At 39.1% G+C, this 26176-nt stretch overlaps 1 protein-coding gene across 50 annotated transcripts in view; it reads right to left on the reverse strand.

Moving 5' to 3' along the window:
* The window catches only part of PIGN (phosphatidylinositol glycan anchor biosynthesis class N), a 187007-nt gene that overhangs the window by 54588 nt on the left and 106243 nt on the right, over positions 1-26176 (reverse strand). For 18 of the 50 annotated variants that reach the window (XM_070630245.1, XM_070630244.1, XM_070630246.1 and 15 more), the window contains 3 exons: positions 21173-21215; positions 18759-18811; positions 2228-2538 (listed from right to left, as the gene is read on the reverse strand). In XM_070630245.1, the coding sequence (XP_070486346.1) occupies positions 2415-2538; positions 18759-18811; positions 21173-21215 (220 nt within the window). In that variant the 3' untranslated portion in view covers positions 2228-2414. Of the gene's footprint in view, positions 1-293; positions 1571-2227; positions 2539-12088; positions 12206-18758; positions 18812-21172; positions 21216-26176 lie in introns of those variants that run through there. The other 32 variants (XM_070630248.1, XM_070630250.1, XM_070630270.1 and 29 more) reach the window with 4 other exon arrangements.

The following is a 26176-nucleotide window of genomic DNA, read 5'->3' on the forward strand; positions in this document are numbered from 1 at the left end:
TTTTGTGTTCTAAATACTGCACACTAAATACAATACAGAGAATTAAAACACTGGTAAATTGTGGATAGGCTGCAGTTAGTTTCCTAAATCCTTAGAGTTTCCTCCAAGACTTATTCATGGTTCACGCAACACACTATAGCTTTTTTGTTGTTTGATATTTTCTTACCCTGATATGCTCACTTGAATTTTTATAGCAATTCCTAATCTAAATGATGTTACTCAGCAAATGTCTTAAGTCTTGATTTGGAAATCTGGTATTCATAGTTAGAATGAAAAAGCAAATTAAACAGAAATACATTTTACATAAATCTTATTTATTTTTTCTCTGCTATTCAATATAAAAATATGCACTGCAAAACACTTTAGGAGAGTTGATGAACTGTGTACTGACAGAAAAGGCCTGTCCAGCAAACTCTGCTCTGAGGTGAGTCTCGGGGGCCCAGGTGCAGGGAGCGCGGAGAGCCCGCGGCTGCAGGCGCATGCTCCTGCTTTGTAAACTCACACTGACTCAAAACAGTATTAAGAAAAAGTCATACTTCAAACAGCAAAATAAAGGTAGAGCACTGACACCTTTTACAAAGTCGTAATAAAATATTCATTCATTCTCTGCTTGAAAATCCAGGAAAAGATGAAAGGCAAAGCAGATAGAAAAGGAGTTAAATGGTAAGTGTTTATAAAGTCAGTTTTCTCTGATTTTTGAAAAAACTGATTAAAAATCCTTTGAGGCAACGTGAAAGCTCCTGCATTCTCTACCTGCCAACGTCACCGTCTGCTATAGCAGCTCCTTACTTGTCCACCCAGATTTTACACTACAGACCGAGGCATGAGCTCTCACAGGGACATCAGTGCTTTCTTCTTGGTACTATAATGCTTCTGCTCGTACGCCATGAAGTACTGTCACAAATATGTTGTAATTATACTTCATCATGAACAGAAATTAAGAAAGCACATTTTGCCAAACTGATTTTTTGTCTTCTAAGTTGTATTTGTTCACTCACCTGCCAATTTGAAAAATCTAGTAATTTGGAGAAGGCTTCCTCATCATGATGTGAATTGGTAATGCTATAACTTAATTCAAAAGCAATTATCTTTTAAAAACAGGACTCAGACCAGCAAAGCTTAGCTTCAGCCAAAATCTGCTAGCACACCATGGGCAAAAGGCCAACTCTACAGTGAGATGTAAAGGTCACTTTAAGAAACATCCAAATAAAAATTACAACAAATTTTGTCCATTAGAATTAATTTACGAATGGAAATCTAAATTTAATGAGAGGACTTTAAGACCTTTGGACTAGAATCTCACAATCAGATAGAAAAGCAATTTTAACATTGATTCTTATGATATTAGAAAGTTTAACCACTGATTTAAAGAATTCTGTTGAAACAAATCATAATAAAAGCTATGGTGGCAACAGATATTGAGTCTACAATTAAAAACTAATCCTTTAGGGGCCGGCCCGGTGGCGTAGTAGCTAAGTTCGTGCACTCCACTTCGGTGGCCCGTGGTCCACAGGTTTGGATCCCACATGCGGATCTAGCACCAGTCGTCAAGCCACGCTGTGGTGGCATCCTACATAAAATAGAAGAAGATTGGCACAGATGTCAGCTCAGGGCCAATCTTCCTCAGAAAACAACACAAAAAATCAAAAACTAATCCCGTAAATTTTTTCCCATGAACAAGACACAAATACTAAACATTTTCTACTTTTCTATCTCCAGAAATTCCAGGACAATCCAGAAGTGAAAAAAAATGAAGTTCAAACCTGTATCTAGCTGGTTGACTGTGAAAACCCTGACACAGCACTACGAAGCATAAGACAGCACTGTTGCATACTGAAGAAAAATGACAACAATTGAAAACATTGTTTTCGACTGAAGCTTTACTAAATTTGAAATAATACATCCTGATTGTCTTTTTAGTGTTATTGTTTAGTAGTCAGAACTACTTGCAACACCAGGGCTGAGAGCTGATAAATATTTATGGTGCCACTTGGTGACTTCCTTCAAGTTCAGCCATAGCATTGATTTTGGATGTGGTCAGTCCTGTCCCCACAGGAGCACATGCTCCTTTGCATGTCTGGGCAGCTGTAGAGCTGGGGACCAGATTGTTACAGGTGCTCTGCAGCATCAGTGGGAAGAGCTGCCAGCTAATGGAAAAAAATGAAAATGGAGAATGCTTTCTTATGCTTTCCCACAGATATAATCACAATTTCACACATGCAAAACCTAAAGAAAATGGAAGCTCCTTTATTTCAGATAACCTGTAAATTCAGAATTCCACATATAATTTTCTTCACAGGAGCATAACGTACTGTGCATCAATATCCATCTTCCTATGGAATCCTTGATAAGATTTTAGTTTACAAGGAGAAGGGGAAACGAGATCCAGAGGCTGAATGACGGCTTCAGCACCTTCATATGAGATGGCTTTTGGGTTTGCCACACAGTGTGAGTTTCTTTGTCGTGAGCAGCTGTGCCAGGCCGTTGAGAAAGACCAGAACCATGGTCATGGACATGACAATCACGTAGTGGCTGATGCTACAGAAGGAGAAAAAGAAATATGTTACAGGCAGAAAGAACATGTATAAGGAAAAGGAGAAGATTCCTCCAAATAATGTTTTAAAATGTATATATAAAATACACAGAATCACAAAGGAGCCCAATGATGTGGAAATAGATATCAAAATGTCAAAAAAACAAATTTGTTACAGAAGTAGTGATGAACATAAATAACTTTTTGAGATATCTCCAACAACTATAATATGTTATGAAAATATCCGATTGATATTAGCAGTGCCTGTGTCTTTGTCACCAATAGAAACTCAATTTCAAAATCTAGCTTTTAGAAAAATAAAGATAATTTTCCCCCTTCAAGTCTTGGACCCTCTGAATAATATCCACGGACTCCCCAGGATGTTCCCAGGTTAAGTGTTCTGACGTTTCAGAGCATGCCATCCGATGCTTTGACATAAAATAGAAGCACTGTGACAAAACGACTAACCCCAAAGAAAGAAAAATGTTAGCCAAACTCAAATTCAGTGAAGTGAAATTTTAGTCAAGGAATCTGAACAAAGGAAAAAGGACACATCTCTTTACTAATCTCAAAGTCAAAGCTATTGTCTCTCAGACTTTTGGAAAAAGAAGAATAATGAATACTATTAAAATTACTCAGTTATCAGTTCTCATCCATCAGCAATAGGAAATGTGCAGTTTTTCTTTCTAAACACAGTTATTGTACTGTCTACACAGCTATGGCTTGATGATAAATTTATAAGTATGGGAAGAAACTTAGGATACAGATCTGACAAATTTACAGTAAAGCAGAGGCTTCATCAGTGGTACCAGCACAGTATCGCCCAAGTTAAGCTACAGTGCAGACGGGCAAGTGGTCTATTTACACTGCCTATCAGAGCCACGTAGAACCATCTGACTTTGCAATAGGTTCGCACATTTTACATCCTTCGGCAAAAGTGGGGGGACGTTTTAGCAGGCCTATAACCAGGCTGGCTTCGTGAAGGGAGGCCATATTTTCTCCCTCTTCCTCTCCTCTACCCCCCAGCAAACAGGAGTCATGGCGTTGGTTACAGAAGCTCCTACCCCGAAATGGCCCACAGGACAAGCCCCAGGGAACTTGCCTCAGGACATCTGGCAAGGTGACTGTTGGGTGCACTTAAACAGTCCGTCACCTAGAAGGACAGGGAGACTAAGGGACAAATCTCCCTCCCACCTTCTCAGTAACTCCAGTCCAACAGGTGGGCAGCCCCCAAATGCCAGACTGCTTCTCCCAGGCCAAGCTAAGCAGAGCTTCCACGTGCTGCCAGGTCTTCGCCCCCAGGCAAGGCCTCCGCAAGGCCAGGAGAGAAGGGCCTTCTACTCGGCTCAGGCCTTTGGTTTTGGTATTGTTACAGCTTTCAAGTGAGAAACTCCACTTGTAAAGTTTTATAGTTTGATAAGATTTTCCTTGGAAAGGCACTGATTAGGACATTCTTATTTAGAATCTTTCTCTAGGTTCACCTTATAAAGTCAATTTGAAATAGAAAAAGAAGAGCTGGTTAATTAAAAAAACAAGAATTAGAACTAGCTATATTAGAAATCTCGTTCTGGTCTAGGGTAGGCTCCTGACGTAAAAAGGAAAACAATAAAATCAGATCCTTAATTGCTAAGCAAATATTAACACTAAAGTAAGATTTGTGAAACTTTTGTTTGTTTTCACTGTATACATAATGCAACAGGATATTGGACCAGGGATTTTTTTCTACTTAAATTTATGTGCATGTGTTTGTACATTTTTTTAACCCTGAACGAATATGATATAGAGCTTACCTACCATTTAATTATGTAGATGTTACAAGTTACAAAGCCACTTCCCAACTTTACTAGCTACAGAGGAAATAAATCACTGATCATTATTTTAAAATGAAAATAATGATCAAAAGACTAGATTTATTTATCATCCTATCAAGTTTTGCTGGGAACAGAATTATCTAGATATTGATTTTAACAGAATTCTCTTGAAAAACATGCCAAAATAGACAAGCTTATGTTACTAAAATTAGGTGAGCCATGCTGACATTTGATCACACACAGAATTGGGTAATTGGCTGACTGATCTTGCTTTAAACATCTTCCAAAGCAAGGCAACTCAAGTTTATCCCTTCTCAGCAGATGACTTTGCTAATTTTATTGAGAAAATACTGACAGAGCAATCCTAAAAGAGAACTTCTTCTCGCCCCAAACCTACTAAGGTACCCATATCTGTGTCCACATTTCCTCCTGCACCTGATGTTGTCTACAACAAACTCCTCCACTTCTGTTGTGGATCCCATTTCAACTTTGCTACCAAAGGACTTTACTTTTGCAACTATCCCTGTCCTATATGGCCAATTTCTCCCCCTCTAACGTGAGCATCTCTTTCACCACACAGATGCGTAATTTCTCTCATCCTAAAAACAAATGAAAAACTCTCCCAAGATCCCATGGCTCCCTCCACCACCATCCAAATTTAAGGCATTTTAAATTTGGCATGTCCAAAACCCAGCTCTTAATTTCCTATATCCTTCTTCATCAAACTCCCACCTCCCAGAGCCTTCTCCATCTCTAGAAATGGTGTTACCATTCACTTAGTCACTCAAGATAAAAAACCTAGGGGTCACCCTTGATTCCTATCTTTTGTTCTCCCAGCACATCTAATCCATCAACAAATTCTATTCACCTCTTTCAAAACATTTTCAAATCCGGCCTCTCGTCACCATTTTGAATTGCTACCCTAGTCCAAGCTGCCATCATCTCTAGCTTAGGATACTCCAACGGCCTCTGAATCAGTCTTCCCGTTCTCTCTCTTGATCCCTACAATATGTTCTCCACACCATGGTCAGAGTGTTGTTTCAAAACGTAAAGCATATCAAATCACTTCCCTGCTCAAGAGCCTAATGCTTCACCTTACACTTGGAATAAATTCCTAATTCCTTGCAATGACCTTCAACCATAAGTGATACCAACTGTCTGTCTTTCTGAACTCTCTCCCTAGCATGTTTCCCCTCACACCATTCTAGTTACAGTAACCTTCATGCTTTCAAAAGTATTTACTGACATGGGGAAATAATTATTATAGAAAGTCAATTTTAAAACAAAACAAAATCCTGTATATGTTTGCACATAAATTAAGGCTAAAAGGATATATATCAACATGTTGAACAGTGTTTATCTCTGAGACACTGAATTATGGGTGACTTCTTATTTTTTCTATATGCTTTCAGTATTTTCTAAAATAAGCTAGTGACAAACTTCTTATTTTCTATAATAAGTTTGATATAATTTAATATGATGTTTACAAATTATGGTAGGATTAGCCATAGAACTCTTAGGCTGAGATCATAATTACCACAGAAACTTCAACTCTATTCAGTGTCTGTTTCTCACAGGACATTTCAAAATCTGCACTGGTTCCTGAGATCAAAATCCTCAATCCAACAAGCTGCATACAATGGTGACGACTTCTTCATGTTGTAAGAATGTTTACTCTCCAACCCGGGGACTAAAGTTTGGCGTCAGAGATGAGATGAGTGAGTGAGTACAAACCGCCCAATCTAGGTCTTGAGGATCAAATCCAGGAAAACTCAATCTGAGTTTGGGTTCCATGGGAGACCAGACAAGGAGGTCAGGAGTCAGGTAGATAAAGGAAAGCCATGAGGACTGTAAAAGATGACACTATGGAAAGGATAAACAAAAGATGGCATATCCATACAAAGGAACACTATTCAGCAATGAAAAGGAACAAGGTATTGATAGATGCTACAACACAAATGGATGCAAAAACATTAGGCCATGTGGAATGCCAGATGCAAGAGACTACTTATTGTATGATTGCATTCATTGAAACGTCCAGAATAGGCAAATCTGTAGAGACAGAAAGCAGATTAGTAGTTGCCTGGGATTGAGTATGGGAATGGGGATAGGTTGTAATCACTCTGGGGGAATTTTTTGGGTGATGGAAATATTCAAAAACTAGAATGTGGTGAAGGTTGCACAACTCTATAAATTAGCTTAAAATCACTGAAGTGATTTAAAACCTTAAAATGAATGAATTTTATGATATGTAAATTATACTTCAATAAAGTGGTAAAAAAGAAGAAAGAAAAGATTACATTCTAGCAGACTTTTCTTTGTTAAATTTTGCTATCACTTTTAGGCCTTTTATCACTTTTAATATTTTAAGTTACTTTAAAATATGAAATATAACTTGATCTCTTAACAAAGTAAGTTTTGTAAAACCAGTAGGTGAGCCATCCTCAAACTTACTGAAAGTCTATTTATAAAAGACAGAGATCACATATCTCCTTACAACGGCCTGAAATTACTGACTCTTGGCTCATTTAAGCTAATGTTATTGGCAAGGAACAGTTGTGAAGTTCATCTCCATGCAATTGAGCCACAAGGCATTTAGCTTGTGATATTTTCCATCAATCAAGTCTTGGTGTCATCTCAGCATAGCAGAGTTAAAGGAGCATCAAATTTCAACTTGAAATGAGTTCGGCTGTTCCCATCTTCCCCCTATGACTATCTGACATCACTTAAAACAGCTATTCTCAAGGTGTACACGTGTGACGGTAGAGAGGGGCAGGGTCTGTGTGTGGAAGGGAACACAGAACCACCAGGCAGGCCTTTCAACCTGTGCAACAGGTGATACAAAGTTGATTGTACTTCTCCTCAGAGTAAGGGACAATAGAAGCAGGTTATATCTGTCAGATGCACTGGGGAGGAAAAAGATTGAGGATCACCGATTTCAATAAAGCTTAGTATTCATTGTAAGAGTAAAGATATTTTATGGCACTTATTCATTACATTTAGAAAGGTACTAAAATATTACTGAACATAATCATAAGTTTTCATTATATAAAAAGAGAAAAGACATTTTAGTTGTCATTTGTATTTTAATAAGGTATAACAATAGTGCACGTAGGAAACAAAGTCCAAATGAACATCATTATCAAACCAAACCACAGTGCAAAGTGATGATGCTGACTCTGTTCACCTCATATCAAATACATTTAGAACATAAATTTAAATATATGTTTTATGGTTATGAAAATTACCTCAAAGGCATTTTTTCTGTAGTTTAAAAAAATGCACTTCTTTCAGTTCGCCATATAAAAGGTGGTACTCTGTAAAGTTTATGACCTGCTGTGGATGAAGATACAGTGTAAAAGATCAAAAGAAGAAAATACTAAATTACAGCTCTGTCAGCCCAACTCAGTTCTGTGGCCTGGGCAGGATATTTTTCACAGGGCTGTTAAAGGAACACCTGAGGCCATGAATTTCTCCAGGGACCCACTGAACTTACACCGCAGTTTCGGCTGATTATGCTGACTGGAGCGTGTTCCTTCAAGAGTCTCAGTTTAATTCTGGTAAAATCTGCTCTGAAGATGCATTTAAACATTAGACTATGCCCATAAACAGACACACCGTCTCCTGCCCCAGTAATGCAATCTCTATTGTTAAGGAAACCTGAAAATGAACAGCTGAGGAATCTCTCAAACCTATTTTGAAAACCCACTGCAGGCACCACGATGACACTATAAAGATAACAGATACACACCAGCCTCCATGCATGGGGTGGGCTAGCTCCCACTCCTCTAAAATTCTGGGACAGATTCTCACCATTTCTGCACTCACAAAGCAATAAAACAGCAAGGACAAAAAGATAACACTCCTTTCCTGTGAATAACGGGCATGGAATGGCTGAAGTTATTAACTGCGTTACTAATACAAAGGAGTTTAGAAATAAAATTTGTCACAAAGGGAACCACTGCAGGAGCACAGCTCAAATAACCCCAGTTCCCACTCGGGGAACTCGACAGAGAGATTAACAGTATCTGCAACATCACAAGAAACAGCTCAGCTTTTCAAATATACATTCACATAGGAATAATTAGAAAATCAAAACTTAAAAGCAACATTCTCACAAATAAGAAGCCGGAAAAAGTAGAATAATGAAGTTTTGATATGTGAACCCTACTAAATGGTGCTTTAGTTCTGAATCTTGAAGGATGTTTTCCCCCATTATCCAAGCCTTTTCCTGGCAATCAATTAGACGCTTATGAAGATGCATGAACCACTCCTGCCCATTAGCCCTGTACCACATGGTTCACTGCGGCAGTATGTGCCATTACTGCCGTAAAGCATACAAAGAGATTTTCGAATTCTAACTCACCGACAAGCGCAGCAGCAGCAACAAAAGCCTCACCTTGCAGCATCAATGGGGGCAATTTCACTTAGAAAGCCTAATTTCACTAACTTAGATTTCAGTTTCTTTCTCTATTCCAGCCCCTTCACCCTCTACCCTCCCCTCTGCAGCCATCTTCCTTTCTTAAGTGGGCATATGATACAACAAAAGACAAGACAGACAGAGCAGAGCAAGGAGATATTTCAGCAGGAATGACCAGGAGAGTATGTGGGGAATTTATGTAGGATAGGCCCATGCCCGCAGCCTGAAGAAGAGAACTGAGCTCTGAAATCCCTATATACCTGCCTTCAAGAAGTCTCCCCAAGCAGGCACCCCATTTAACCTACGGGACTTAGATCTGTGAAGATGAAGCATTGAGACTGAGATAAACTGAGGTTTAACATAACTTACTAACTGGCTATGTCTTTCTCGTCTTCCCATCCATTTGGGATTTTTAATGTTGTATAGATGAGGGTGCAATGATTACAAGAGGCACAAACCAGGACTGTTTCAGGTAAATCTGGACATACAGTCACTGTACGCATAGGGCAGCTCCCATTATAAAAAATACTATTACCACAAAATATTTCTACAGAATAGCCTTTACCCTATAGGGCATTAATTAATTATATAACATTTTAATATGTATCATAAATCAATTATAGTACTGAAACATGGAGTAACATCCTTTTCTTATGGCCCATGCTGTAGAGTGGGGGTCATCAAAGCATTCTCAGCCCCCAAACGCTAATGCACTATTCTGTTTCCCTTGGTTTGAATGATGCTCACTGTTTGTTTTATGCCTCTGGAGTCTCTCTTTTTGCTGTTATTTTTTGCTCTGATGAACACTTTATTCCCATGATGGTTGTGCAAAGGAATGCAAGGAATAGGGCCGGAGGTACCACACAAGTGCCAAGAAACACCTCATGCTAGATGTTAAATGAAAATTTTGCAATGGGTCAAAGCCTCTTTTAAAAACAATCAAACAAGCACAAGTAACAAAAATCAAAATAAAGTGGACTATATCAAAATCCAAAACTTCTGTGCATCAAAGGACACAATCAACAGAGTGAAAAGGCAACCTACAGAATGAGACAAAATATTTGCAAATCATTTATCTGATAAAGGGTTAATATCCAAGATATACAAAGAACTCCTACAACTCAACAATAAAAAAAACAATAACTTCACTTAAAAATGGTCAAAGGACTTGAATAGACATTTCCCCAAAGAAGATATACAAATGGTTAACAAGCATATGAAAAATGCTCAGTATCACTAATCATTACAGAAATGCAAATCAAAACTACAATGAGATACACCTCACACCCATCATGATGGCTACCATCAAAAAAACAGAAAACAATGTTGGCAAGGACGTGGAAAAATTGGAACTCTTGCGTAGTATTGGCAGGAATGTAAACTGGTGTACCTGCCATGGAAAACATTTGGCAGTTCTTCAAAAAATTAAAAACATAACTACCATATGATCCAGTAATCCCACTTCTTGGTATATATCTGAAAGAACTGAAAGCAGGGACTCAAACAGATAATGAACACTCACGTTCATAGCAGTATCATTCATAATAGCCAAAAGGTGGGAGCAACCTAAGTGTCCATTGATGGATGAACAGATAAACAAAATGTGATATATACATACAATGGAATATTACTCAGCCTCAAAAAGGAAGGAAATTCTGACACATGCTACAACATGGATGAAACTTGAGGACACTATGCTAAGTTAAATTAGCCAGTCACAAAAGGACAAGTACCGTGTGATTCCACTTACATGAGGTACCTAGAGCAGCCAAATTCTTAGAGACACAAAGTAGAATGGTGGTTTCCAGGGGCAGGGGGGAGGGGAAATGGGGAATTGTTTAATGGGTATTGAGTTTCAGTTATTCAGGATGAGAAGGTTCTGGAGATTGGTTGCACAATAATGTGAACGTACATAATAATACTGAACTGCATACTTAAAAATGGTTAACATGGTATTTTTATGTTATATATATATATATATATATATATATATATATATATATATATGACTGTAACTTTTTTAAAAGGAAAGAAAAGTACAAAGGAAAAAAAGTAAAAGTTGACAATTTGGATTTGGTGCAAAGTATGATGACATAGAGAAGGGCCCTGCAACATCACTGCAGCCTGGGAGGACTGACCTTGAAGGAAGCAGGAAAAAAACCATGCCTGGAAGCAAAGAATAACATCAGGAGATGGAAAGAGAATTAAGACCGCTGCTGAGGCTATGATGCCAAGAACACATAGGGACAATGCTGTAATGACCCTGACAGTGCGAGCTCAGTTAGTGCCTCCATTTCTACACATTCCACCCCATCCTTTACTCCATGGAATGAACTTGTATAAAAAAGGCAGTCAAATTCCTACTCCTACGCAATGATTAACTTGCGGAAATAACATCTAAAATATTAAAGCTCAAGTAGAACCAAAGAATATGGCTCCTTACTTATATGCCAATAGAATGTACACTGTAGCTTTGTATTCAAGGTTTTCCAAATTAAGGCTCTCGAAGGTTATTTTCTAGAATTTTCTTTATCCAAAACCTATGGTTTCTGAAATCCAAATTATTTTTCACACTCCAGAGATGTATGCATTGGGCTTTTTCACCTCTATAGCTTTGTTCCTATCCATTCTGTCTGGCTAAAATACCCTTCCCAAACCTCCAAGTCCTCTAATCGAAATTATACCCTTCATTCAAGGCCCAGCTGAAATGCAGACCTTGTAGAATGTTTTCTCCGTCACTGCAGCCAGAAGTTAAGTGGCCTCCCTTCTGTATTCATATAGCCCTTAACCACAGGCTACCTTGCATTACAGTCATTACGTCTTACAACCTGTGTTAGAGTATAACCTCCCCAAACGCAGGGGCCACGTGTCACAGTCACATACTTCTAGGGTTAGAATGGCCCTTACAAGCTATCCATTAGAACCTTCTACTCAGTGCTTGAATTCCCTACACAATATCCTGATGAAGTAGTTACCCATCTCCAGAGATGGGGCATCACTGAGTCTTGAGGGAAGCAAACTCATTTATCTTTGGGTCCTTGACAATGCCCAGGACACGTCATGCACGGTGAGTGCTCAGAATGTAATTTTTTCTGAAAAAATTATCTATATATTAAATGCATACACAATGTAAAAAAATGAAAGCTAGGAATGCCACATTATTGTGAAATCTGTTTTTTGGAGCCAATTTCCTCCTCTGTAAAATGGTAATATATTTTCTTCACATCATTGTTGTGAGAATTAATGAAATAACATATGTACAACTCCTAATACACTGAGTGCAATACACGACATTTTAAAACTAATTATTATAGAATCGAATACCTTTCTCAATAATCCTTTTCTCGATCACCGCTTAACTTATCCTAGCTTTTCCTCGGGTTGGGATAGAAGCTCTTTGTGGTGCAAAAATCCAATCCTCTGAATAATTTCTGAAAACTTCTAGTGAGCCCAGAAGAGAGAAGAGATAAATATGATTGCATTAAATTACTTAGAACAGCTTAACATAAGACATTCTAGAATTTTCTAGAGAAAAATGATGACTATCTTTAAATAAGCAACATGAAAGACTGTGAAGGAGATAAAATAATTCTTGGACGCAGAGGGATACAGGACTTCTGGAGTGGATTAAGGGCTGATGCTGATACCAGGACGTGGAAAATAAAGGGCTCAAAGGGGTTTTCTTTTTCTTTCTCTCTCTTTCCTTCCCTCTCCAACTTCTCTCTTGATTTTCCTTCCTTCTTTTCTTCTTTCTGATGAAACAGTCCATTATTAGAGAGGAAAAGAAAGGAAAGCTAAGTTGATCTGGTGTTGAGAGGAATATTCTGCCAATATAAGTTTTAGATGAAGGACTGAAGGTTGACAGAAAGGAAACAGGAAAAACAGTGTTGAATAGAATAGAATCCATGATGCACTGACAAGAGAGGGATTACTCAGTTTAGGAAAACTGAATGAGAGGGCGGAATGTCTATAATTAGAAAGACAGGCTCATAATGGTAGCTCAATAAGTACTTGTTGAACGAAAGCATAAAAAACTAATTAAATCAGTTAAGTGTGAAAAAGATCCTGAATTCAGGAACCCAACGCTGAAAAGAAATCTCCTCTACTTGAGTCCTGAGTATCAAAGTCACCAAGGTCTGCAAAGGTGACGAGGCAAAGGAAAATTTCTTTCAGGGTTGCTTATGGGTATCTTGCTTCATCCCTACCTTCCTTGAATTTGCCCCTGATTCTCTATAGCCCGAGCCAAAGTCTTTCCAGGGCACACACACAGCCTCAGATACTCCTGCAGTCTTACTTTATACCTTTTAACTCTCCTAGCAACAGTCTTCTTTGTGTCATGAGGTCTTTCTCTCAACCACCAATGTGGGACTCACTCCCCGTTTCTGTCTTCTGACATAAACCAGAAACAACTTTGCCAGCCGTGCAGGTTGGAAGGACGGGCGGTGCCATCCGTTAGCGCCTGCACGCCCCGTGACAGCCTTCCTCCATTGGAATGTGGCTTTCTACTTCACTCCCTTCCTTTCAGTCTTTTCTCTTTGAAGACACGATTCTGCTCTGTACATCTAACAAAGGCCTCTGGCCAAAAACAGTACGTTTCTGACCTAAGGTGCCCTTACTTCTGGCCCTCCTAATCAATATTTCTTTCTCCTTTAAATCCGAAATTTATATTATTCAAAACTTTGCAGTGAATGGTTCCTTTGCAAACACAGGATTAGATACAAAGCCACTTTTTAAAGAGTTTGTTAGAGTTATAAAACAAAGACTTTGGGAAATTCTCTTTAAGTAGAGGCAATGAAGAGCAGTGGGAATACCACAGCCTTGGCTATTGAGGGGCAGCCTTCTGGACCTGCTCAGCCATTTCCAGGTCCATGACAGAAGCAAGCCACAATCTCCTTAGGGCCACAGTAAATTTTTATCTATAAAATGGAGACAGTAAATATATCTATTGTGGAAAATAATACCCACTTCACAGCATTGTGATAAGGATCACACGAAACAACGTGTTAGAAGATCCTGTAAACACAGTAGCACAATACAAATGTTGGTTATTTCTGGTGTGTGACTGGTGGCCATCCTTTGATTGACACCCTGGACCTCCCACTCAAGTTTGAAGCCTCTGTATTATTTTTCCTTTTACCTAATATAAATTGACTCCCTTGTCTCTGAACTGTCTTTATCATGCCTTTCAGGCCCATGTCTCAAATAACCAACTGCTGGGTCTGTGGACGCTGTTGTAATGCACAGCCTTGCTCTGATCTCGCGGGTAGAATGCCTCTACCCTACTCTGTGAATGAGCTTACTCCATTTGGACCCCAATACTGGCTCCAGAACCCCAGCTTTGACGGAGGGTAATTAGAATTGATGTAACTAGGGACATTTACTCCTTCCAACTATATTATCCCTCATGCTCATGAGTAAAATGAAACGATAATAAAAATCTCAGAGAGGTGAGGGTATTCCCATGTGACTAACTGCCCTCTATTTCTCCCCTCCTTTCCAATTAAGCTTGAAAGAATGGTCTATACTTATAACCCCACCTCCTGGCCTTCCATTTTATTTATTCCTTTTAACTTTTATCAGAGTCATACACACAGTATGAAAAAAAGCAAAATAATGGAGAAAGATTTATAGTAAAAAGCAACAATCCCTTCTCCTTTCAGAGCTTCTAGTGGTTCCCCCTCAACATGAATTAGTATCTTCGTGTTGCTGTTCACTGAGGAATCAATTTGAAACATTATTTATTAAGTCCCTGCTAGGAAAGAGAAGAATTTAGCCTACTTATACTATACACTACTCATTTCAATTTTAGATAGTTATTTCAGTTCTTCTGTTTTTCCTTATGAATCAATGTTGAGGTATAATTTAAATATAAAAAAATAGAACCATTTCGAGTTACATGAGTATTGACAAATGGTACACCCACGTAACCAACATGACTGTCAAGATATAGAACATTTCCATCATCCCAAAAGTTCCCACATGCCCTTTTACAGTCAAGCTCACTCATCCCAACTCCCAGCCCCAGACAACCACTGATCAGCTTTCTGTGACTACACATTAATTCTGCCTGCTTTAGAATTTTATATAAGTGGAATAATACAATATGTACTCTTAGGTACCTGGCTTCTTTCACTCAATAGAAAATGTCTGAAATTCATCCATGTAGTTGAGTTCATTAGTCATTCACTTCTTTTTATGAGTAAGTAGTATTTCATTGTGTGGACACAGTGCAATTTGTTGATCACATGCTGATGAACATCTGTGTTGTTGCCAGATTTTGGCTATTATGAATAAAGCTGCCCTGACAATTCCTGCACGAGCCTTTCTGTGTACGTTCGCTTCCCCTTCCCTTGGGTAAATATCTAGGCATGGAATAGCTGGGCCACAGGGTAGTGTATATTTAACTTTTTAAAAAGTCTTGCTTTCCTTTCAGTCTCACCCACAAATAGCATGGTTGCTGATAAGTCCTACGCCTGTGACAGAAATCGCTACTTCGTGTTTTAGGAGGAGCAGGAGGGGTGCCTGCCTCTGCCTGTTCGGCTAGAGGCGGGAGGAGGCTGCAAACGCTAGAAGGGAGGACGGCTCTTCTCTGAGGTGGAAGCTCATATACCACAGCAGTGGAAGTCTTCCCATGTTTTCAGTCTCTTTACAGCTGTCTCTGGTTTTTCCCTGGAAGTGAAATGCCTGTAGCACTTTCTGCATGGGGATGAAAGAAGGAGGAGAGAGGCTGTGGAGAGCCAGTTGACACCATCCTTAGGTAGACAGACATTTAGTTGATCCCATCTGGCTCTCCCTTCCTCACTCCTACCCTCCATATTACTGTCTGACTGAGTCTGGCGCCTCGAGGCTCCCTGCTCCTTTGGCAGTACCGGCTGACAGATTCTGAGCTGCTGCTTTCTCTCTCTGATTACCCATCTTCTAGAAATTTGTTGAACTCGCATTTGCTGATGGTCCTCCTGCCATTCTCTTCACTTTTGCTGGGTTTGTTATTTTGGGGGGGTCTTGGTAGAAAGGAGAAAAATGATTATCTTTGGTCTGCAGTCCTCACCCAGAAGTCAGTGGATCTGATTCAGCGTGGCAATCTAGTACTAAATCCTACCACTGGAACTTCCATCGCCAAGCTCACAACGACCCTGCCGAGCGATCCAGTGCAAACCTTTCTGTCTTTCCCACCTGATCTCTCTGTAACATCTGGATAACCTCCCTCCTTCCTGAAATGCTCTTGACTTCCACAATATTACTCTCGCCTGGTTTTCTCCTGCCTTTCTGGCCACTTCTTTCCATCTCATTTCCACACTTCTCATTCTCTGCCCTTAAATATCAGTGGTTCCCAGAGGCACCACCTTAGATCTTCGTCTTTTCTCACTCTACACACTCTCCCTAGATCTTGTGACCCAGTGTGCTCTTCTAAACCCCACGCCACACCCCCCCCCCAACCCCCGAGATGCCTTCCCTTACCCTCCAAGGCTGAGGTAAGTGCCCTGACAAACGTCCCCATAGCACCTAAGAGATTATTCTAGAACTTCTCACACTGCATGATAGTGCCTGTTCCTGAATCTGTTTCCTTCTCTAACCTTATGCTCCCTGGAAGCCCAAGACTGTTTTTCATCACCAGCCAACTCACCTGGCAAGGCAGTTTGTGATGAACAAATATTTGCTGGATTGAATAGACATCATGGGTATTCAAAATGTTTTGTGTTTTATACATGTTATTACTGGTAATAACAGTAAAATTTGCACTTTGAAGGAAAAATTTGCCAAGTAAGATAAACTGCAAGCTAATCACATAAAATCAAGTTATTAATTTGTATAGCATAAGTTAATGATGCTGTGCATAAATTAATTATGCACATTTTCATGTGAAAATTATATCCTCTTCGGGGCCGGCCCCATTGCCGAGTGGTTAAGTTCATGTGCTCCGCTTCGGTGGCCCAGGGTTTCACCAGTTTGGATCCTGGGCACAGACATGGCACCACTCATCGGGCCACGCTGAGACAGTGTCCCACATAGCACAACCAGAGGCACTCACAACTAGAATATACAGCTATGTATTGGGGGTCTTTGAGGAGAAGAAGAAGCAAAAAAAAGATTGGCAACAGATGTTAGCTCAGGTGCCAATCTTTAAAACAATGATATCCTCTTCATTTCTTCGCACCTCTTTAGAGCCAAAACCAATATGGATTTCTCCCATCAAAGAAGTCTCACATCCATGTTCACAACAGCATTATTCACAATAGACAAAAGGTAGAAGCAACCCAAGTGTCCATAAACAAAGTGTGGTCTATATATAAAATAGAACATTATTCAACCCTAAAAAGGAAGGAAATTCTGACAGATGCTATAACATCATGAACCTTGAGACATTATCCCAAGTGAAATAAGTCAGTCACAAAAGGACAAATACTGTATAACTTCATCTATATGAGGTAACCTAGAGTAGTCAAATTCATAGAGAGAGAAAGTGGAGTGGTGTTGCCAGGACAGATGGGGAGGTGAGAACGGGGAGTTACTATTTGATGGGCACAGAGTTTCAGTTTGCAGGACGAAGAGAGTTCTGGAGATGGATGACGGTGATAGTTGCACAACAATGAGAATGTACTGAAGGCTGCAGAACTGTACACTCAGAAATGGTTAAGATGGTAAATTTAATATTATTTATATTTTACCACAATTAAAAAGAAAATAAAATAAAAAGTCTCACACACAAAAATACTATATTTTATCAAAACATCTTCCAAACAAAATTCTAACCTATGTCTAAAATTAAAAAAATTAATCAAACTCCAGAGAGAGTAAGAAGAGGTATGGTAATTACGAGAAACACTATGAAGGATAAAAATAGAACCAGAGAATAACATCCATAATAACAGCTGCCATCTATGCAGGCTCATTAGACGGCAGGCACTGCGCTAAACACTTTACACAGATTAATTCAAAATGACTACAAAAGACAAGGGAGCGATTACGTCACTTGCCACTGGTCCCACAGCTAAAAAGTGGCAGAAATCGTCCAATCCCAGGTGCTCGCAAGCCCACACTCTGACCCTCCATCTGCCTGGAGTCTTTGGGATCAGAGGGCTGGTGAGAAGCAGACATCAAGACTTTCCCTAAGCATTCGAACTTAAGGGTAATGAAAACAAAATCAATGATCTACGGAGTACCTTTTACACGCCTAGCATGCGTGGAATGAACCAGACTGAAATCGGATGACTTTTTGGGGAGGCAGACACGTGTATAAATAACAAGGCAGTCCCTACCAGCCGTGAGCTGCCTAAGAAGTAGGTACAGAGGAGAGAATGTCTGACACGGAGCGTCTCACCCAAACCTACACCATTCCTGGCAACACAGGTGCAGAATCAATATTGACTAAGTGAAATAAAATCAGCCTATAAAAATGTACTCCATCTCCAAATGTATTTGAAAACAAAAAGATCAACTTTGCTTCCTTCCTCTCAAAGAGAAGAAATTTAACAGATTATGGCAATCACCGACATTCAAATCACAACAAAGAAGACACTGACTTTTGGTTCAGATTATACTTTAAACAACAATGTTACAGGCACCACATTTTACAATGTTCCCATATTAAAGATTCTAAGAGGCAGATAATGATTGCATGCAATTTAAACGGCCACACTAAATTCACAATGCAACTTGAATAGCTTCACCTTTCTAGAGAGATTGAGAGATTATGAGAACTCAGACTCTGGAGTGATCTACTCTGAAAATTCAGAATCAAGAAGCTTCTCTTACATCTTCCCACTGTCCTGTAGTTCTCTCCAGACTTAACATCGATCCCACATCATCCTAAGAAAACACGTGCTAATGTGTTAATGCCAAGATCTGGAGATACGTGTCTTACTTCCAGAGGCTTAAAATAATTGCTACTTGCTATGCTTACCTTGAAAATGAAATTGGCACCTTCTATTCTAAGATATCAAGTTACTTTTTTTCACTGCACTTTTCAGAAATTTTATGTGAATATATACCATACCTTGTTCCAATATCAAGCCAGCTGCCATAATCCCTGACCAAGAAGAAAAAATGCTGTAAAATAAAGCAAAATTTGGCTCCATTAAAAACAAAGGCTTTTAGAGTCAGTCAAAAAACAATGTTGTTTTAGGATTAAGTTTCAGATTTCTGACCCCTCAGAACCACTCTCTGATTGGAAACAATAAGAATATGCCCTTTATTGAAATCTTTGCTTGGACTGAAATGAGCAATAGCCTAAAAGCTAGAAATAGCATTACCATTAAATCAAATGAACACAAAAGTGACATCTGTGAATAACTAGAAATAAAGGAAATCAACTTTAATAAAGGACACTAAGTAATACCAAAGACCTCATTGAAGAGAAGCCATATCATCCAATTATCGACAAATATCTACTGACAGCCTACTATGAGCTAATCATCGTGTTAGGTCCTGGAGATAAACTCTTTTTCAGGAGGTGTATAATCTAGTGAATGATTCAGTCAAATTATCAGGGGTGTGTGTGTGTGATGAGCGTTATCATTGGAAAACACAGGCAATTATGGGAGCTTACAGGAAGGGGTCCACACCCTGACTGGGGTATAAAAGAAGGCTGCCCTAATAAAAAGTCTAAAGATCTACGTGAAAAGCAGAGTTCAGACGAAAGAGGAGGTTGGGGAGATGGAGGGAGAAGTATGCTTCTGACAGAAGGAGTAACCTATATAAATGTCAAGAGTCCAGGTAGAGCTTGGCAGGTCCAAGGTGAGGTTGGTGTGGAGAAAACAAGGAGGGAGAGGGGAGAGATGATGCCAGTCAAGTAAGCAGAAGCCAGACCACAAATGGTTTTCTATGGTTTTCTATGCTAAATTAAGCAATCTGACTCTTTATATAAAATTAAATAGAAAATTTAAACTCTCTTCTATTAACATGTCTATTTGACACTTTGTGAGCAAAACTGAAAGCTGATTTGTTCTAATGTTATGTTTGGTCAGTTTCAGAAATATATTGGATATCCAGTTCAATACAACACAAAAATGCTGTCATCTGAATCAAGTGACTAGGAATCTGATTTGGAAATTACCCTAATTGCTTCTAGCATAGGATGTTCTGTAGTGAAGAATTAACCTTACCCAAGAGCTCTGGCCTTTGCCTTCAGCTACTGGGAGGTGTTTTCTAGGCCCTTGGAATGTCCTGCCTGAGAGGAGGGTCTTGCCTGGGGGGCCTTAGCTACGAGGACAGTCTAATAGTGTGATTTATGTTGGGGGCTTTGGGCCATGTTATCAGTTCTACCTGTAGAAGGATGCAGATTAAACGTTAGCCATGGGAACAACATGTGACTGAGCCTCAATCAAAGGTCTGGACACCAAGGCTCTGGTGAGCCTGGCTGGCAGTACTCCGTGTGCACCGTCACACATCAACACTGTCCTGACTCCACAGGGAGAGGACGACCAGAGCTCCACACTTGGACTGCTCTTTGACTCTACCCTCTCTCTCTCTTCCTTTGGCTGAATTTAATCTGTATTCTTTCCCTGTAATAAACCATACATGTGAACATCACAGTCTTCAGAGAGTTCTATGAGTCCATCTAATGAATTACCAAACTTGACGGTAGTTTTAGGAACTCCCTGAACTTGCAGGTATAAAATAGGTTATTTTTGTTAGTATGTATACTAGATACAAGAGGCCTGCCTACATGCTCCTCACTCAGAACTCATTTATTTGAGCTATCATCTCGGCAACATCTTCCCACTTGAAAAACTCTATTTCCTCTTTCCTTCCTTCCCTTCCTCCCTTCCTTTTTCAATCTGAAAAAAGGGATTAAAAAATCCATGTTTCAAGTAGGAAAATGATGTATTATCTAAATCTAAAGTTAGCTTCTTATGTTAACTTTTTAGGGAGGTCCATTTCAGACACAATGCACCCTGGAAGACTAGGTATAAAATGACAGATTTGAATAAATCAAATAAGAAGACTTTTGACACCTAAAAAAGAGCACTCTTACTATAATAAGTCACATAAAAAGAAAGTAATTAATATATGTAAATTATGCCAGCACTTATAACTCAATATTTAAAGATTTCATGTACAGAAATGCATTCATATTTCTCTTGATTTTTTTTTTTTTTTGAGGAAGATTAGCCCTGAGCTAACATCTGCTGCCAATCCTCCTCTTTTTGCTGAGGAAGACTGGCCCTGAGCTAACATCCATGCCCATCTTCCTCTACTTTATATGTGGGACACCTACCACAGCATGGCTTGCCAAGTGGTGCCATGTCCGCACCCGGGATCCAAACTGGCGAACCCCGGGCCGCTGAAGCAGAATGTGCGCACTTAACCACTGCACCACGGGGTCGGCCCCCATCTTTCTCTTGATTAAATTAACTCAGCCCTTAGCTTCTCAATCTTATTTATACGGAATATCCAAGAATGACTTACCAAAGCCATAATGTCTGATATGACGAGAACCATGAGGAAAAGACTGGAAAAAAAATAAAGAAAAATTACACATAATATAGCAGGCACATTGTTAGAGCACATTAAAAATCAAAATGAGAATAATCAAGTAACCCAATATTCTGTTAGTGTTTTTGCTTCTGAAAATAATACTTTCAACAAAAGCCCCTATCACATTATCATGGACTACTGTCCCACAGGGATGAGTTGGACTCTAAAAATGTTATTTAACACTATGACTATTTATTTCAATGGTATGAAAGAGACATGAATTATGATTTTTTTTCTTGGTGAGGAAGATTGGCCCTGAGCTAACATCTGTGGCCAATCTTCCTCTTTTTGCTTGAGGAAGAGTGGCCCTGAGCTAACATCTGTGCCAATCTTCCTCTATTTTGTATATGGGATGCTGCCATAGCATGGCTTGATGAGTGGTGTGTAGGTCCATGCCCAGGATCCAAACCCACGAATCCTGGGCCACCGAAGTAGAACATGCAAACTTAACCACTACACCACTGGGCCTGAGTTATGATTTTTTAGTTAGACTTTTTATTCTAGATGATCGTAGAATCACGCGCAATTGCAAGAAAGAGATAATAGAGGGATCCATATTTCCTCTGTCCAGTTCCCCCAATGGCACTATCTTACAAAACTATAGTATAATATCACAACCAGGATTTTGACACTGATACTGTCAAGATACAGAATGTTTTCATCATCATAAGGATCCCTCGTGATACTGTTTCATAGCCACATCTAACCTCCTCTCCTAACTCCTGCCTAACTCCTAACCCCTGGCAACCACTAATGTGTCCTCCATTTCTATACTTTTGTCATTTTAAGAATGTTGTATAAGTGGAATCATTTCTATAACACTGTCACCTTTTGGGATTGACTTTTTTCACCCACCCAATTCCCTTGGGATTGATCTGAGGTGCTATATGTATCAATAGTTTGTTCCTTTTTATTGCTGAGTAGTACTCCATTGTATGGATATACCACAGTTTGCTTAACCATTCAAGCACTGAAGGACATCAAGGTTGTTCTAGTTTGTGGCCATTACATAAGTTTTCCTTTCTCTAGGAAAAATACCCAAGAGTGCAATTGCTGGATCATATGGCAGTCACATCTTTTCAGAGTTGTTATACCATTTTACATTTCCATTAGCAATGTATGAGAGCAATTTCTTTGCATCTTCACCAGCATTTGGTGATGTCACTATTTTTTATTTTAACTGTTCCGAAAGTCATATAATGATACCTCATTGTGGTTTTAATGTCCTTAATGGCTAATTATGCTGAACATCTTTTCATTGGCTTCTCTGCCATCTGGATATCCTCTTCAGATATTTTGCTTATTTTCTAATTGAATTGTTTGGTTTTCCTGCTGAATTTTATGAGTTCTTTATATATTCTGGATAGTAGTCCTTTGTCAGATAAGTGGTTTGTAAATATTTTCTCCCAGTATGTACCTTGTCTTTTCATTCTCTTAACAGGGTTTTTTTGTAGAGCAAAAGCTTTTAATTTTGATGAAGTCCAATTTGTCAGTTTTTCCTTTCCTGGATCATGGTTTTGGTATCATGTCTAACTCTTCTCCTAGCCCAAATCGCAAAGATTTTCTTTTATTTTTTTCTAAAAGTTTAAATTCATGATCCATCTTGAGTTAATTTTTATATAAGTATGAGGTTTTGATCAAGGTTTGTGATTTCTTTTAAAGAAATAATAGATTTTCTGTCTACAGGTTTGCAGTACAGAAATGTAACTCAATATGTATCCCATATATGCAGATATATACCACAAGTCAGACTTGTGAAATCTTACAGAAATAGTATCATTCAAAATAAATCTGATATAACAGACGAACAATAAAGTGTCTTAATCTGATTAAGAGTTTGTAGAGAACACAATGGTCATCCAGTACAACCTTCTACCCAAAGCTCGAATTCCCAAAGTAACGATCCCAAATATGAAGGCTTTGTCCAGCACTAGCTTTAGTGGTTCCAGTAACAGAATCCACTCCATTTTAGACAGCTCCAACTATTACAAAGTGCTTTCCTTCTCTGAATCATAATCAGTGAAACAAAAATTCCACCCTAAGGATCCAGTTCTTCTAGAACAAGAGAAAAAAATAAACACAATTTAAATGCAACAGACCTTAAAATGTCTCTTTTAAAGTTTTGTTTGATGTTTTTAAATGTAGTTTTTCTAAAGCAAATTATTTTATTGTATGACACAGATGATGTTCTAGAATCCTTTTGAGGTAAGACATACTTGGTTAAGTACTTACTGTCTTCTCAGCCTCAGTTTCCTTAGCTATAGAATGGGCATAATAATATCTACTTCACTGTATTCTTGGGAAAATTAAGTCAGGTAATACAGTGCCTGCATTTGGTAGGTGCCTAATATATACTGGTTTCTTTCCCACTCCTTGTAACAATCGCTTTAGATAAAATTAAAGACAAAATGAAAGATACGATCTCTGCCCTCATAGAGTTCAAAGGGTGTGTATTAGTTTGCTAGGGCCGCCACAACAAACTACCACAGACCAGGGGGCTTAAACACCAGAAACTTCTTTCCTCACAGTTCTGGGGGCTAAGTCTAAGATCAAGGTGTTGGCAGAGCTGGTTTCACTCTGAGGTCTCTCTCCTTGCTTTGGAGATGGCCATCTTCTCCCTCTGTGTTCACATGGTCTCTCCTCCGTGTGTGTCTGTGTCCTAATCTCCTCTTCTGAGAAGGATGCCGGTTATACTGGGCTAGGGTCCACCCACACCACCTCATTTTACCTTAATTATCTCTCTAAAGGCCCTATTCTTGAAACACAGTCACATTCAATGTATGAATTCTGGGGGGACACAATTCAGCCCACAACAGGGTGTGAAACAGAAAAGCAAGAAATAGTTTTATCACTCTATGAGTAACCTAATTTAGCTAGGAATTTGAGGGTGGGGCAGCTGGGTAAGAAAAGTTTATCAGAGAACATGATGTCTGATCTCAGCCTTAATTAACACAAAGGAAAAAGCTTTTCCAGGGCAAATCTTCATAGCTTGAACCGTTCTATGCAAACAGAGGGAAAGAGAAGTAGGTTGCCCAAGGTCACACAGCTAGTAAGAGGGCAGACTTTCAACATAGCAAGTTTGGCCTTGGAGCCTGAGCTCCCAACCATTATGCACTTAGGGCATACTGACTCCCAGAAGCCTTCAACGTGCTCATCACTTTCCTTTGAATGTGTTCCTTGTTTATTCACATATTGTTCAAATAAGAAGGCACAAATGTAACACACTGTTCAATATTCATGGTGATAAAATCACCATGAAAGTAGGATGGCATTATCACTCTTTTTGTTCTGGATACAATATTTCTATTAAAAGCAGGTTAGTTTTATGGTATCATTTTATCTCTAGGATGTTTTGAAACTGCTAAGCATCTAGATCCTATGAGGTTGCCCCATGAATACTCTTTGATTCAAGAAATAAATACATGCTACTGGGTTTTTATCCAAATGATAATGAATATTACCTCCACCAACCCACCGTGAGTGTTCAGCTGCAATGATCTCTTAACTGATCTCCTTGATTTTACTCTTGTCCCCCTAAAGTTATTATCCACACAACAAAGGACCCTTCAAAACCTTCCAATGGCTTCTTGCCACAATGAAGAGAAATTCTGAAATCCTAACTATGGCCTACATGGCTCCATATGATCTGGCCCCTGCCTACCTCTCCAACCTTATTTCCTACAACTCTTCTGCTAGCACACTCTGCTTAAGGCTGGCCCTCTTGCTGTTCTTCAAACACACCACGCACGTTTTCACCTCACACCCTTTTATGTTCAGCACTCTCTTTATCTGCAATGCTCTTTACTCATATAGTTTATGGTTCACTCTCTGTTTATTCAGGTTTCTCCTCCTCACAGAGGTCTCCTCTGATCAATCTATTTTTCTTCCTGACATTTAACACTACCTGACATTTTATTGTTATTGCAAGTATTTTATTTGTTATTTGTCTCCCCAAGTAGATGGTAAGCTCTATTTACCCATGTATCACCAGCAGCTAGAACAGTGCTGACATATAGTAGAAACTCAGAACATCTGTGCTGAATGAATGGTAAAAGTTATCAGAATAAAATAAAATTGAAAATGGCTAATACTACACATCCTGACATTTTTTTCAGACCTAAGTCTAACTTAAGAAGCTTTTCCTTTTGGTTTCATAGGACACTAAAAAAATTTTAGGAAAATTAGGAACCTAGGAAAACCTAGGAAAAATCAGACTTGGGAGCAACACCACCAAATAGTACTGTAAAAAGCTAAAACCACACAGAGTGAAATCCATAACTGACAAAATAATGATAGAAAAGCAAATCTTCTTGACGAAAACCAGATCTGTAATATCTGACTTAGGTAAATTAGACCTAGTAGAGATAATAACCATAAATTAGTACAAGGCACGAGAAAAATAGCTTTTTGGGCTGCTAGATCACATTATTGACCGCTTCGAGTTTGTTTTTCAATTCCTACTATTTAGCCATGGCTTTCTTGTACAGTTGAGTATTTAATTAAATACAGAACTAATTTATTATCCCTTTTAGATCTCATTATTTGGTTGCTTCTTGGACACTTCTATAATTCTAAGAAAACTTTTTCCTCTTTCTCAGTTGCCTTCTAATACTCTTCCATGCTTTGTTGCATTCTGAAATTGATAGAGGTCTTCAAGGTGAAATGGACTGGCCTCAAAATATCTTCCTTAACTGTGACGGACACTTTTGGTTCGCTGTTTCCCACCCCAACTCCAAACCCAACTCCCTTTTCTCTGACCACCTTCCAGTTGAGAATGAATGTGTACCAGTTACAGTTCTGGCCTTTGAGACATAATCCGAAATCTGTTGGATGGGGCGTTTGGGAAAGACATTGCTTCCCTGATGGAAAGAGAGAATCAGCTGACACATCTCTTTGCCTTTTTCCTCATCAGTGCTTTCCCTTTCTTCCTACCTG

Source organism: Equus przewalskii, chromosome 7, assembly GCF_037783145.1.
Source record: "Equus przewalskii isolate Varuska chromosome 7, EquPr2, whole genome shotgun sequence".
Lineage (NCBI taxonomy): Eukaryota > Metazoa > Chordata > Mammalia > Perissodactyla > Equidae > Equus > Equus przewalskii.